This window comes from Stylophora pistillata, chromosome 10, assembly GCF_964205215.1.
Source record: "Stylophora pistillata chromosome 10, jaStyPist1.2, whole genome shotgun sequence".
Taxonomy (NCBI): domain Eukaryota; kingdom Metazoa; phylum Cnidaria; class Anthozoa; order Scleractinia; family Pocilloporidae; genus Stylophora; species Stylophora pistillata.
In genome coordinates this window covers 25,318,954-25,332,022 of record NC_142528.1, presented here as the reverse complement: position 1 = coordinate 25,332,022, position 13,069 = coordinate 25,318,954, and the positions used below count along the sequence as shown (strand labels likewise).

Below are 13,069 nucleotides of genomic sequence, written 5' to 3'. Positions count from 1 at the left end.
TCATATTTTTTTCTAATTTTGTCTAAATTCAAACTGTATTTTTCCACTAAGATCGATAAACTCAGACGTAATCAAGGTAGTCATCTTTATTTTCATACGCAAAGATCTAGTTATTTTGAAAACAGAAGGAAAGTAATGCGATTAAAAAACAAGGCAAATAATGCAATTCTGTGCATGGTTTTGAGTAATGATGTTTCCTTTAGTGATGAATTTGTAATTTTCTATTTGGTGCTTCTTCAATACAAACAAATTTAAACGGAAATGGCGGCTGCCGGACTTGTATAAAGTCTCACATAACTTTGAAGGTGTCAAACTAAGATCTGTATTGGAATTCCACACAAGTTTATTGAAAAAATTCAATCGTGATTTGTGCGATCTCGCATCTCTTTACAGCGAATTTCAAGTCGCTCCCCAGTCAATATGCTGCGGTTCGCACGGTAAATTCATGGTTGGTCGAAAGATGGGATTAACGTTATTACTTATTTATGAAGTCGTTCCAAACGAATGACCATTGACATGTTGTGATCAAAATAATTACGGGATTGATTGTGGAGTGAAACGAAGGATTTCTTGCCAAGCTAAATCAGCGCCAAAATGTGGCTGATTTTCTGAGAAAAACAACAAGGGTGGGGGATGATTGGAAGTGTGTAAGCATTGCAGTCAACAGATGACGGCTCTGCAAGCAGAAATTCGTCTTAACAGTCTCAAAAGTAAGACACCATGTCGCTGCGCTGATGCGCTGAAGATTTCCCGCCCGAATTTCATACAGAAAATTTGATTTTTCTTCTTTCAGGTGTTGTGTTTCGATTGGAAAGTTCCATCAACAAGCCAGTTGGAGACGAGAATGTGCTGCTTGCTCCACTCTGCGATGGCATAGAGGCGATTTTTAGATTTGGACTGAAGAGTAAGTAGAAAAGAGAGATAGGTTACTAAATTATCATAATTGTGATTGTGTGTTTGTGTGTGTGTGTGATCGCGAGCTCGATTGCCTCGTCCTACGAATGTAAATACTTTTTCGTCGCCGCATCATGATTTAACTGACAATTTGTCCTCGCACGGTAAACGAGCTTTAATTTCAATCTTTCCAAAATCACTGTAATATTGGCAGAGTTTCGCTTTTTTTCGTCCGTTTTGACATGGAGACTTCATTCAAGCGTGGAGATATCCCGTGCTTTTTAACAATTTGCATTCTAAGATTAGCATTCGTGTCTCTCATCGATTCAACTATACTTTTAACGAAAGACCTTGGATCAATCTCGATGCATTCATTACTGAATCATTACCGAAAAGTTTATCTTTTCATCTTCGCTGGCAGGTGTCGCAAGAACCCGTTGACAGTTTGTTTTTACCGCGAAACCTACAACTTTATTTTCAAACCTATTCACATGAGCGAGTTTTGAAATGTTTGTTAATTTTTGTAAAAATATGCACATTTGGATTAACCGCTGAAAGATTTAAAATTTGATATCGCTCTTTATAAAAGCAACGATTCACCATAACGCGTATTTCTCGAGTAGTACGTCGGCGATTAAGCCTCAAAAAATTAATATCATGAACTTTCCTCGTGGAAATGAAATCCATTCATTCTCGCGAATCTTATTCAGTAATATTCAATATCGAAATGGCGCCCCGTTTGTCAACACTTTGTGTTGAAAATTGTACCACAACAAAAGGGTGAAAATCAAATCAAAGAGCATGGTGTTTACTGCTAAGCAAATTTTTCACTACATGCAATAACCATCTTAATTTTAGTTCCAAATCACCTTTCCTTTGTTCTTAAAAACTAAATTAGATAACGCCGGTTGTCGAAACATCTTTTAGCCGGAGGTTTAGACAGCCGTTGCACTTAAAAAGTTCTTGTTTTGACCTCGAAGTGTTCTCTTGAGAATACAAGACTTCAATAGTTATCATTATGTTTCACAGTGTGTTGTAATATCACCAATTTCGCTGATTTAATGCCTTTGTTCTCTTAGAAAATGTACCTTTGATGAAATTTGTAAATTGTTCCAATACCCCCCGAAGTAAATTATATTTCAAGTGTTAGTCAAGATAGGCATGCCAAAGATAAGGATAAATCTGCGTGTTTTGATTCACAAATGCAAATTTCCTCTGGAAATTCGCTTCATCGTGGTTGATTTAACTCACTGAATGCCAAGTCTGAAGTTTGGCGGCAACTTCCAAGGAAACGTATGCCGAGATGCCCTTTTTGCCTTGCGATTTGAAAATTTGCTATTCACCTGCTAAGTGCTTTAAACAAGTTCCCTTGCTTATTGCGGTGTCCCATGGATTCGATCTAAGATTTTTAAACTCGTATACCCTAAAAGTAAAAATTAATCTCAGAGCCTAAGGTACAAGAGGATTACTTGATATTTCACGCGTGAAAGAAAAGCTCTAAACCTTCTATTTGAACAATGCACTTTCACCTATTGAAATAAAGCGCTAAAAAGCTCTGTGTTTTGCCTTTTCAGCTTGATGTCTATAAATATTACGCAACTCAAAATTGACTGCCACTATCTTTCCAGTTGATTCTATGAAGCCTCATTAAAGTTGAAAGACACCGAATTTAAATAACGCCACACTTTTCGTATTCGCTTTTGAATGTAAGATTACTCCCCATGGTTTTAGGCTTTGCTAGTTGTTTGGCTGTCGTTGCTTTCTATTAACAATCCTTCTAAGTTTCTGTTGTCCATTAACGTCTTGAGTTGCATTTTGCGGCATACGTTTCTTAATGCTCCGGGCAAATCATATATTGTACCATTGTACAAGTAAAAGCTTTATGCATATTCATTATGCAAGTTGAGGTCCTAAAATTACTACCCATCGAAGGGGGGGGGGGGGGGGGCAAATTTCCGCCACCAGCTGTACTCGCAAAATGTGCCGTAGACCCCCCAAGTCAATCGATCTCCAAATTGGAGTTCAACGCCAAACTTTGTATCAGCTTTTTTGCGTCGAGTTGAGTTGAGTGGTTTTATTCAGTTGTAGGAAGTATGCCAGGTCTTTCAAGCATGGAAGAGCGCTATAAAACGTCTTATATCCACACAGATGTTGATCGCTCTTGCAGAACTAAGTCCATTTTTGTTAAAGTTTCGATGTTTGCTTGAAGTAATTTTTTCGTGTATTCTGTCAATACACAGAATTAAACTTTTTGGATTTTTACATGTTCTCTTTACTCTGTTGCGGAAACGATGTGTTTTCAAACAATTGCAATCGCGGGAAGCCCCTTGCAATCAACCATTACTGAAGCAAAATAGGGCTGAAAGCGTTACTCACGTATACTTTATTTTGTTCAAAGGCGCGTAAACATATCTACACGATCCCACAAATAAATATGAAATTATAACTTGTGTATTTTACAACCGTGAGGCCTGGTTTAATGCAATTCCGGCTGATTTATAGTTGAACACGAACATGTCTGCAGGAATGTTCGCTTGCCTACTGAGATGTCACTTTGTATCATTCGGGAAGTTTGTGATCCATGTAATTATGGTGATAATGATTACAGAGTAAAGTTGTTTTGATTTATATAGTACAGGGCATACCAGTTACGCTTGCTATTTCAAGTGTGACGAAAGTTTTGTCACGTTTGTCATCCATTCAACCGTAAAACAGAGCCTACTTTTCGATGGGGGCTTTTCGTTTGTGTTCGTCAAGAGCATGCATGGGTACTGTAGCAGTGGTAGTAATAGTAATAGTAGCGCCGGAGGCTTTATTCAAACACGGAAAATCATCAGTTGAGTATTACAAGTTTAAAAATAAGACTATTTACAACTGCTTTAAATGATTGCCGTGTGGGAATCTGATATGCTGGATACCTTCTTCAGATTTCGCTTAATTGGTCAACAGATCCGACATCCGACACAAGTAAGCTATTGGGAAAGTTATTCCATAACGTGGCCCCGCTATAGGAGAAGCTAAGTTCTAAATGATTGGTTCTAGGTTTCGGAAAAACCAGTTTTTCCCTCAAAGTTTCTCAAGTTGTAATTAGAGTAGCTCTCTCAGTGGATCGATAAGGCGAGAATTTGGCTTTTGATAACACTGATGAGCTAATTGTATTCTGTTCTTTTCAGGTTCCGTTTTCGGTCTCAAAAAATGGGATTATTGGTGTTGGTTAGAGGCGCTGATCGATTACCTACCCAATGATAGGTACATTCTGTATATGCAACACCTTCAATTGAGTGTAGATAGTAAAATAGAATTGATCTGATTTTGTTACGATTTCCTCTGGGATTGGTCTAGACTGCAAACTCTCGCCGATCAGAGAGGGGGGCCCAACTCCCTCCTCTTTGCCAAGGAATGCTCACGGTGGCCCTGAGAGGAGGCGAACTCCGATCCCTTCTCTTCGTCGTCCATAGTGTGCATCCCTCTTGGGTTGTAGGTTTTGTTTTCCTAGTACTTCAGGGATCCATAGGGCAAAAATATTGATTTAGCACTTTGTCGCCCACTTCCCCATTTTCAGCCACACAAAATTGTTGTTGTCTTTAAATTTTAAAGAGAAGCGTGGGGAAGTTGATCAACAGAAAGTCTCCCCTCGGTCATTCACGTTTTCCCACGACCGAGTCAGTTTGCTTGTGTTTCCTTTGAGCACTCAGTGGATTCTGATCATGTTTGTCTTTGTTCTTATTGGGTGTTTTGATGATTTTCTTCTGTTCTTTTTTTTAACGATACTCACAAGAAGGCGTTCTTATTTCATGCATTGTTTTATTCCGATATTGTTTTAATCTAATTTTATTATTATTATTATTATTATTATTATTATTTAATTGTTGTTGTTATTACTTTCAGGCAGAAGCTGGCTTACATACATACGGTAACGTTCGTAAAATCATGCAAAAAGGTAAAAAATTTTATTCCAAGGACCTTTCTCAACCCAGGTTTAAATTGTATCTCTTTTCTATCTTAAACGTTCCAATGCCGAGCCATCAAAGAGATATGGTGATTTTCTCCCTTAGCCTAATAGACAACGAAAAGTCCTCTTTCGTTATTCACTTCCTTAGCGCCTTTACCAATTATTCTCAGTTCGTTTTTACTTTTCATTATTGTGATCAGTTAATAATAATTACGTATGAGTCATGTGTTTTCATCTGTACATACAGATCAATTCATATCAGGGATATGGCCGACAGTTCATTCGCCTCGCTCTGATGAAGGGGCTTCTTCCGTACACAGTTCAGAGTCTAGCCAACTCAGCCATACTCAAGGTATTATGGTTGCCGCGGTTTGATTTATTAGAATAAAGAAAAACGGAACGAGCATTAATTTTTCGAACTTAGTGAGCTTATTCTGGTCCACAACGACGGGAGGCTAGTCGGACTAGGTTGTCCCAATATTCCCTCATGTGTGTTTCCGGTTGGTTCTTGTTTTCACTTTTGCGTGGAAAGCTGTAGTTTTAAAAATTTTTGTAAAAAAGACGCGACCAAGAGTCTAATCATGATGACCCTATCATTTAGAATTTATTGCTTTTGTTATTGGACTGGGGAGAATAAGTCTCTGTCAGCCCCACGTACGTAGATAGGTCACTGAAGATTACTTGTTTTGTTTATTTTTACAGTACTGGTACAGCGACTCTGCAGTTGTTCGAGATAAAGTCATGAGAGGTTGTATTAAACTTTAGATTTTAAATGTTGAAGCGTATTCTTAAAGAGAGAAAGTATAAACGTAATTGGCACATCTTCTTTCTTTAGAAATGCTGCTAGAAATCTTGAAAGAAGTCAATGAACATGTCTTCACCCTGGACTTGAAGGTAGGTTGAAGGGGAAATTCGGCTTAGTTCTACCAAGCTACACTTCTACTGAAATAAAAAGACGAATGGATCATTCATACGCGAAAGAGAAATAAGAGGGTGAATTTGCTGTGTTGTGATTGGACGAGAAGACAGATAAGTCCCTGTCCTCCATCCTGTCAAAACTATATCAAAAGCTTCACCTGTAATGGAGTTTTTATATCTGTGAGAGATACTTAACACAGAATTACAAAGTTACATTTGTTTATCCTCCAGTGGCATGAGGTATGTGATAAATATTTTGACGAATATTTCAATATCTTGTTTTCTCCTGTTTCTCTTCTTGCAGAATTGCAGTTTTCTGGATGAAACATGGTTGATTCCTGTAAGTTTATTTCTCCTTGTTTTTGTCTTCACAACCGACTCAGTCCTTCCCATTTTGTAAATCACTAAGCTTTGTGCTTTCTTTCTAACGAAATTCAGGTTCTCAGGCATGTTGATATCGTACCTTGTAAACAGCTCGGTTTGATTGTGAGGTGAGTGACACTTCCTATTGCCTGAATGTGAGGATCTTTGTGTGCAAGTGACCACTCATTATTTATCACCTGAGGGGGAGAGGGTCGGGGGATTTTAAGGTTTAAATATGGTTTAAGAGGGGGACAGATGGGGGATCAGTCGTCGCTGGCAGAATATAAAGGGGAGTCTATAGAAAATTGACTGCCAATGAGGGGGGTGAATACAACAGAGCCTTAGAGAGGATCAGGTAAATTTCACTGTAACGTAACCAAGTCCCCCGACCCTCCCTTCCCCCGAGGCGATAACTCATGACTCCTAAACGGAGTACAGTCACCCGTGAAATCGACTTTTATTTTCATGAGATAGAAAAAGGCATGAGATCTTCAAAGGGGAAAATCTCTTAAGGGAGAGTACTAATCATGAGAGCCTAAAAAAAGATCCTGTTGGAATTGCCATTAGACACACAAATCTCTCTAAGTTGATGTTAGTATTCTTGTTCGTTTTGGTTTTCGCAGAACCGTAAACGGGAGAGTCATGGTGGCTCATGTGAGGAAAAACAGCGCTGCGGAAGATGTAAGCGAAAGCCAATTTTCGAATTTTGATTCATTTGTTGTATTATTTGTCGACAATGTTGTCACTAGAGGAAACATTCTTACTCCAAGGTGGTTATCAGTATCTCTTCATTTTCATTCCCTTTTATCTGGTTCTTTCTGGTGCAAGCTGGTCTATAAAAGACGTTGTCTTAAATTGGGTCTCCATCATTGAGTTTAATTAGGTGTGGTCCTTCAGCCGACCTTTTGTCCGCACGCGTCGCTATATTGCAGTGCGTGTGGACTTGTAAAACCAAGAGAGAAGTAAAGAAAAGACCGATCAACTCAATGAGTTGCAATTTGCACTTTTTGATGGACCTTTTCCTCAGGCTGGCATTGCATATGGCGACACCCTGGACGAGCTGGTAGGGATTGCCCTGCACAAGACTACGGCAAGCAAGGTTAGTAAGCCATATAAATTGATTACCAGTACCCCTCCATACATAACATAACTTTGAGTCCAGCGAAAAAAATCAAGTTAACTTTAACTTTAGTGAACGATTTTCCAACATGAGGACTTTCTCACGGGCTGCTGGGTGTAATTGTCTGCTCTTTTCCTTTCAAGGTTGTTGATCTTCTTAAACGAAACACTGGCAGGCCAGTTTCTTGCACGTTCGTAAAGGTAAGAATCGAGGCTTACATTCGTAAAGGTAAGAATCAGGGTTACACCGATTGGGTTTCATTAATGATTCAGTATAAGGTTAAGTGAAATGGAATTACTCATAAAATGTATTTGGGGGTGAACGAGGCTAGACTGTAACTCCTATAAAGGAACTCCACCCCTTCCCTGGGGCTCATTGGCCCTTTACTACTGGAGCGAATCTCGGACTCTATTGCATGACGCGTTTAGGGTGAAGTGTTGCGCCATGTTATGTATAGGATTGTTATACTCCTCTCCTCTAAGCCCTTTTCTCCCTCATTCCCCCTCATCCATTTTGACAAGTTTTCGTGAGAGTTTACTAATACCAAGTTGTACTCCGGGGCGGAGAGAAATGTTTGAGAGGAAAGTGTCTCACCCTGGTCATTCCCTTCAAATGGACGTAAATTTTTCAACGGAACTCGAAGGTAACCGATCATTATAAAAGCTTTTGATTTGCTTCTGACATTTTCCTAAAACTTGGTTGCATTCCATTTACAGGGCAAACTCTCCACTGGACAGCTTTTCCCGCCATCAGCAGAGCGCATGACTGTAATAACCGCTGATCCTTACACGGAGGAGGATAACGATTTTGGCAAAGCTCCACAGCAGCTGGCAGGATTCGAGGAGACTCCAGTTCATGCGTCAGACACAATGTAATGACATTTAATTTTCCTCTAAAGATACATTGTCTAGCATAGATATGAAGAATTTCTTCTCAATTCATTTAGTGACGACTCACATTCTCTCTTCTGCACGAGGGCCTAAATGGATAGATCTCCAGGCTTCTCGTTCTTGTATGATATCTAAGCTTTTTCCAATTTTGATTATTGTACCTCACTGCACATGGGCGACTATAGGAGGTTTTTTTTGTTGCGACATTTTCAGCTGTATCATACATGTATCTTATAAGTTTCCTTCGGTTTATTGTTCATGGGAAGTCGGACCGCTAATCTCAATGCTCGTCTTTCTTTAGTGCCAAATATACAGCCACGTATTATGGAAAATTGGCAGTTGGTGAGGTGAGCGGATAAATCTCCCGTTATATTCATTCACCTCTTCCCTCCCTCGCCCCAGTTTTGCTTGTAAACGTCAGATTGCGTTGTGTTTGTTTTCTTAGTTACAATGCCGGTTCTTCATTTCCTTCAGTAAAATTTCGACGCAACCCCGCCACATAACGCACATGTTACTTCTTGTGTCCGAAATGAACTTGCAATGAAATCGCATCGTTTTCCCAGGCTACAACCTTGTTGGTAACTATGGGTTTATGAACTGAGTTTGATAATGTAAATTGGCCATCGTAAAGGGTTCCAAAGCTGACGTTTTGAGCGTTAGCCCCTCGTTCGAGCGAAAGACGAAGGGCTAGCGCTCGAAACGTCAGCTTTGAAACTCCTTACGGAGGCAAATTTACATTATAAACTCGGTTCATAAAACCATAATTACCCAGTTACTCCCACCGTCGCAACACCCAGGGCTCGACACTAACGGTAGCCCATTAGCCGCAGCCTAGTAAAAAAATTCAGTTTTGACTAAGTGTTTTCAATTTCCATTAGCCAGTTTGGCAAGTAGACAAACTGAAATTGTCGTAACATCTAAAAACATCTAAGATGTCACTAGCCACTTGGCTAGTAAGTTGAAAAGTTAGTGTCGAGCCCTGAGCACCATAGTTTCGTTAGAAATTTACTCTTTTATACAACCTTGTTGATCTTATCCACACGTTCCTCGACCTAAACCCGACAATAGCGGGATTAACTCCTAAGCCAAGATCTCTCTCTCTTTTAAGTTGCTTTACTTTTGGAAGAATACTTTCAAAAGGGGGCAATGATATATCTAAGCGAAAAGAAGGAAGTTGCTTAAAGCGCGGGAAATCAATGATGGCAAAGTCACGATTGGTTTTCGTTTGATGTCTGATTAGTTACGAGGATGACGCACTTTTGGACCGATCGCAAGGCAAAGTACAGCAAAACTAGAACAATACTGGATTGCTGTCGATACTCATTTGAAAATAGGCCTTTTTACAGCTGTGTACTTGGTTGCCAAGCCTTTGATTTGGAGTGAGGCTGAAGGTGAAGTTGTTGTGGTAGAGACCAGTATCTAGTTAGCATCATAACAAAATAATTTGTATTTGAAAGGCAGCAACGTTTTTATAATAACAAGGTCACCCTTAGCCTCACTCCTGTTCAAAGGCTTGGTAACCAAGCACGCAATGCAACTGCAAAGTGGACTATTGCTGTACCAGTTCTAAACCTAAAACCAACTTGCCAGCGGTCCTAAGCTGACTTGGCTGAGAGGGGGGGGGAGGGGAAGGGGGAGTAGAATGCAGAAGAAGAGGAAACTTAATGATTCATATAAAGATGTCTAAAACCCACTGATCCTTCTTCTTATTTTCTGATTTTCCAATCAAAGGATGGAGGTGTTGCAGTTATTGAAGACTCTATTCTGGACATTTTAAAACAGAACAACAAACCAAAGGTAATTTTTTTCTTAACTGGTCTAAACTCTGTTCTTTATTTCCGCAGTCGGAAAAATACCAACTGCCCCATTACAATGGATATTTGTAAGTCGTGTTAATGCTTCAGGGAAGCTCTTAGAATTGTGATATAGAATTGTAATTTATGCTTCTCATTTTTGTTCCAGCCTGTCTTCCTGAACCTAACCGAGACAAATATTGTGGTCACAGACCAAGCGACATCAAAGGTTCGAATCATGAACTGTTGCATGTATGGTTGACATATGAAACTCTCGTAGTACTCACATGTATTTCTAAGAAAATCAACTTCATTCACTGGATGACATCACATGGGGTAAAGCTTTTTCTCCTAGGTTTTGGGAATACACTCATTTACTGAAACCTCGTCTTGTGGTCGACGTGCAGACAGAAAAGAAATGATTGCTTTCGTGTCAGGGTAAGTAACTATATGTGAAGTTATTTTTCTCGTCTGTCTAACTGTCGTTCGGTCTCCCAGTGTGTCCAACTGACTGACAGTCTCAGTCTTTCTGGTTAAATGCCTGTGAACTGTCTTTTTCTCTCTATTTGTATATTATTCGGTCTGTTTGCCGATATAATTTTCAGTATGTCTCACGGCTTCTGAAAAGCATGAGGTATCTAAAAAAGCGCCTTTTCTCTGCACAAAGAGCCATGCTCACTTGCTTATCAATGTTTCTCCCCCGACTTCAATACTCTCAGATTTAGACGAAATGGAACAATGTCTGTTTTATAAGCCTTTTTTTTTTCTAAATTATTTGTCGTGGACATTTTGCTCTTTGCTTCAAACTATGAAACCAGAAAATGTTTTGTTTCATTTCAGGGAAACAACATGTACTATGGCAAAAAATTTTTATTGCTACGTGTTTGAGATGACCACCGAAAGAATCGTAAGTTGTTATGCACTTCATGGGCGTACCCATGATTTCTCAGCCTCAGGGGGGAGGGGATGAAATAGCATCTTACTGGTGTTGTCACGAGGGAGGGATATCGGCATTTATTGTTACAATTTATTACTTTCCCTAGACAAAGAGGGGATCACTTGATATCTTAGACACCCCGTTGGTTACGTAGTGGTGGCGATTTAAATACCTTTATCAATATTCCTTACTAACACAAGATACCCCGTTTTTATTTGTTGTCAGGCCAAAGTCGTTTTGTACAGCATTGGTAAGAAATTAAGGAATAATATGAAACACTTTAATCGTTGTATGTACCACTAATGAGAAATGGTAATAGCCCCAACATTTGCATTTGTGTCAAATTTTGTTTCTGTTTTTTTGCTTGTCGTGTCTTCATGATTAGCCATAAGTCAGGTCCTAACTTCTTTTTGATATCCGTTATTTTTGTTGTTGAGCAATGTATAGTGAGCAAAAATATACTTGTCACCTGACTCCTTTTTACTCGTGGATATGCGGAGCCTTGGTAATGTGGGGATTCGATATGCAAATTTCTTGGCGTTAGCACGGCCTTAGGAGCCTGGGGAGAGTAGGCATCTATCGAAGATGGCAGACAGATTGTGAAATAAAGTAGATCAATCGAGAGGGACTTTTTTCGGATCACAGCTTAATTCTGTTTCTTGAAATCACAATCAATGGCTTTTAGTACAATCACTGCATATTATAATTATGTTGTTCCCAGTATATCCATGAGTTTGAAGAATTTGCTGCCTTTCTACAACATCAAGAAATAGTTAGATATTCTAGTCTTCTCGGATAAGGACGAATAAATGGAGGTCCCGTCTCCTACAGGGTTGGGTAGGAGACGTTAATTTCCCACACACGAGATTACTGTGTGATGGATGTCCTCCCCTGGGGTGGGATGGGTGGGTTTATTGGGCCCGCAGTAATTGGCGCAAACTGTTGCGGTGTTCCTGCCGGTTGGCGTAGCTAAATAAATCAAATCAAATCAGTTCACCGCAGTGTCACTGACCAAAAATTTTTAATTGAGTCTTCTTTGCCTTCACAGCTGATGGTTTTCTTCGCACAGTGTGGTTTGTATGAGGAAACAACTTCAAAAGGGACAGCGGTATTACCTCCGCACATAATGATACCTCATGCTGTTTAATAATACACAGTTTGTGTTTTTAATTCACAACACCAAATATGACAACGGGATTCTCTTTGTTAATAAGGCCGTCTTATGCGGTTTAACATTCAGATTGTGTTTTTAATTCACAACTTTAAATGGGACAAAGGGGGTTGCCTCTACACATAGTGACACCTCGTGCAGTTTAATACACATTTTGTGTTTTTATTTCACCGAACAAATCCTTCCTCAAGGTGAACTGAACTTGAATCTCCGCGTTTTGGTGTACAGTCCAACGTTGCATACTCTACATAGAAGTGCATAAGGATAACAGACAGAATTTCATACCGGAGATCGAATTTGTTAGAGAAGGATGTTTATTCCTCTTGACACGAAAGAAAAATCCTCAGTTCCCATGAGGAATTGAATTTCTTCGTTCAGCTGGATCAGAGAGCTCTAGAATTCTCCAAATCTCCCAGCAGCCTTTTCTAACTGTTGAGAGCATGTTTGATTTTCCACTCAAGGTGTGAAAAGGGGATTTGGAGATTTTAAAATTTAGCTTATTCTATTCAACTAAAATCAGGGCCTCGTGTGCCAAAGAATTTAGTGAGAAATGACTGACTGACTTCAACTTGAATTGTTGAATTTTATCAGTGAGACTTTAATATTCCATTATCTACTTAATAGTTGTCTTTGCATGAACTGTTTATATAGCTAAACGCGAAGGTCACCGTCTAAGTAGCTTGATCTGATCTAATTCTTATGGGGAATGTTTTCCTAACCCGGCAATACGCATGCGAACCTTGGGTGTAGATATTTTGAGAATTTCGAATTTAATCTTGCCTTGAAAGGGGGTCATGTAAGTTGACAAATGCATTTTCTGTCTAATTTACGGCATTAGGTCGTATCCTTAAAAAATAATTCTGTATTTTATCATATAGTTGAATTCTCAGAATACATTTGAAGGTGTCAGATAGATGACCGATGATTTAAATAACTTAATCAATAAACGTCCAATGTTTTTCCCTTCAATGAAAGATATCATAGCTCATAGCTAGTAGCTAGAGATGACATTTTTTTGGCAGAGCCGACAT

General features: G+C 39.3%; 1 protein-coding gene across 1 annotated transcript; it reads left to right on the top strand.

Annotated features, from left to right (window-relative positions):
* Window positions 1-515: 515 nt before the first annotated feature.
* On the top strand, window positions 516-13,012 carry LOC111322983 (uncharacterized). Its single transcript, XM_022926231.2, has 20 exons — window positions 516-710; window positions 794-904; window positions 4,068-4,143; window positions 4,783-4,834; window positions 5,094-5,198; window positions 5,549-5,594; window positions 5,682-5,740; window positions 6,069-6,104; window positions 6,203-6,255; window positions 6,751-6,808; window positions 7,155-7,226; window positions 7,391-7,447; window positions 7,964-8,118; window positions 8,439-8,484; window positions 9,869-9,934; window positions 10,100-10,159; window positions 10,286-10,368; window positions 10,771-10,837; window positions 11,093-11,117; window positions 11,916-13,012. Exons 1-20 carry the CDS (start codon window positions 668-670, stop codon window positions 11,948-11,950), a joined length of 1,305 nt encoding a protein of 434 aa, XP_022781966.1. The 5' UTR covers window positions 516-667; the 3' UTR covers window positions 11,951-13,012.
* Window positions 13,013-13,069: the final 57 nt, after the last annotated feature.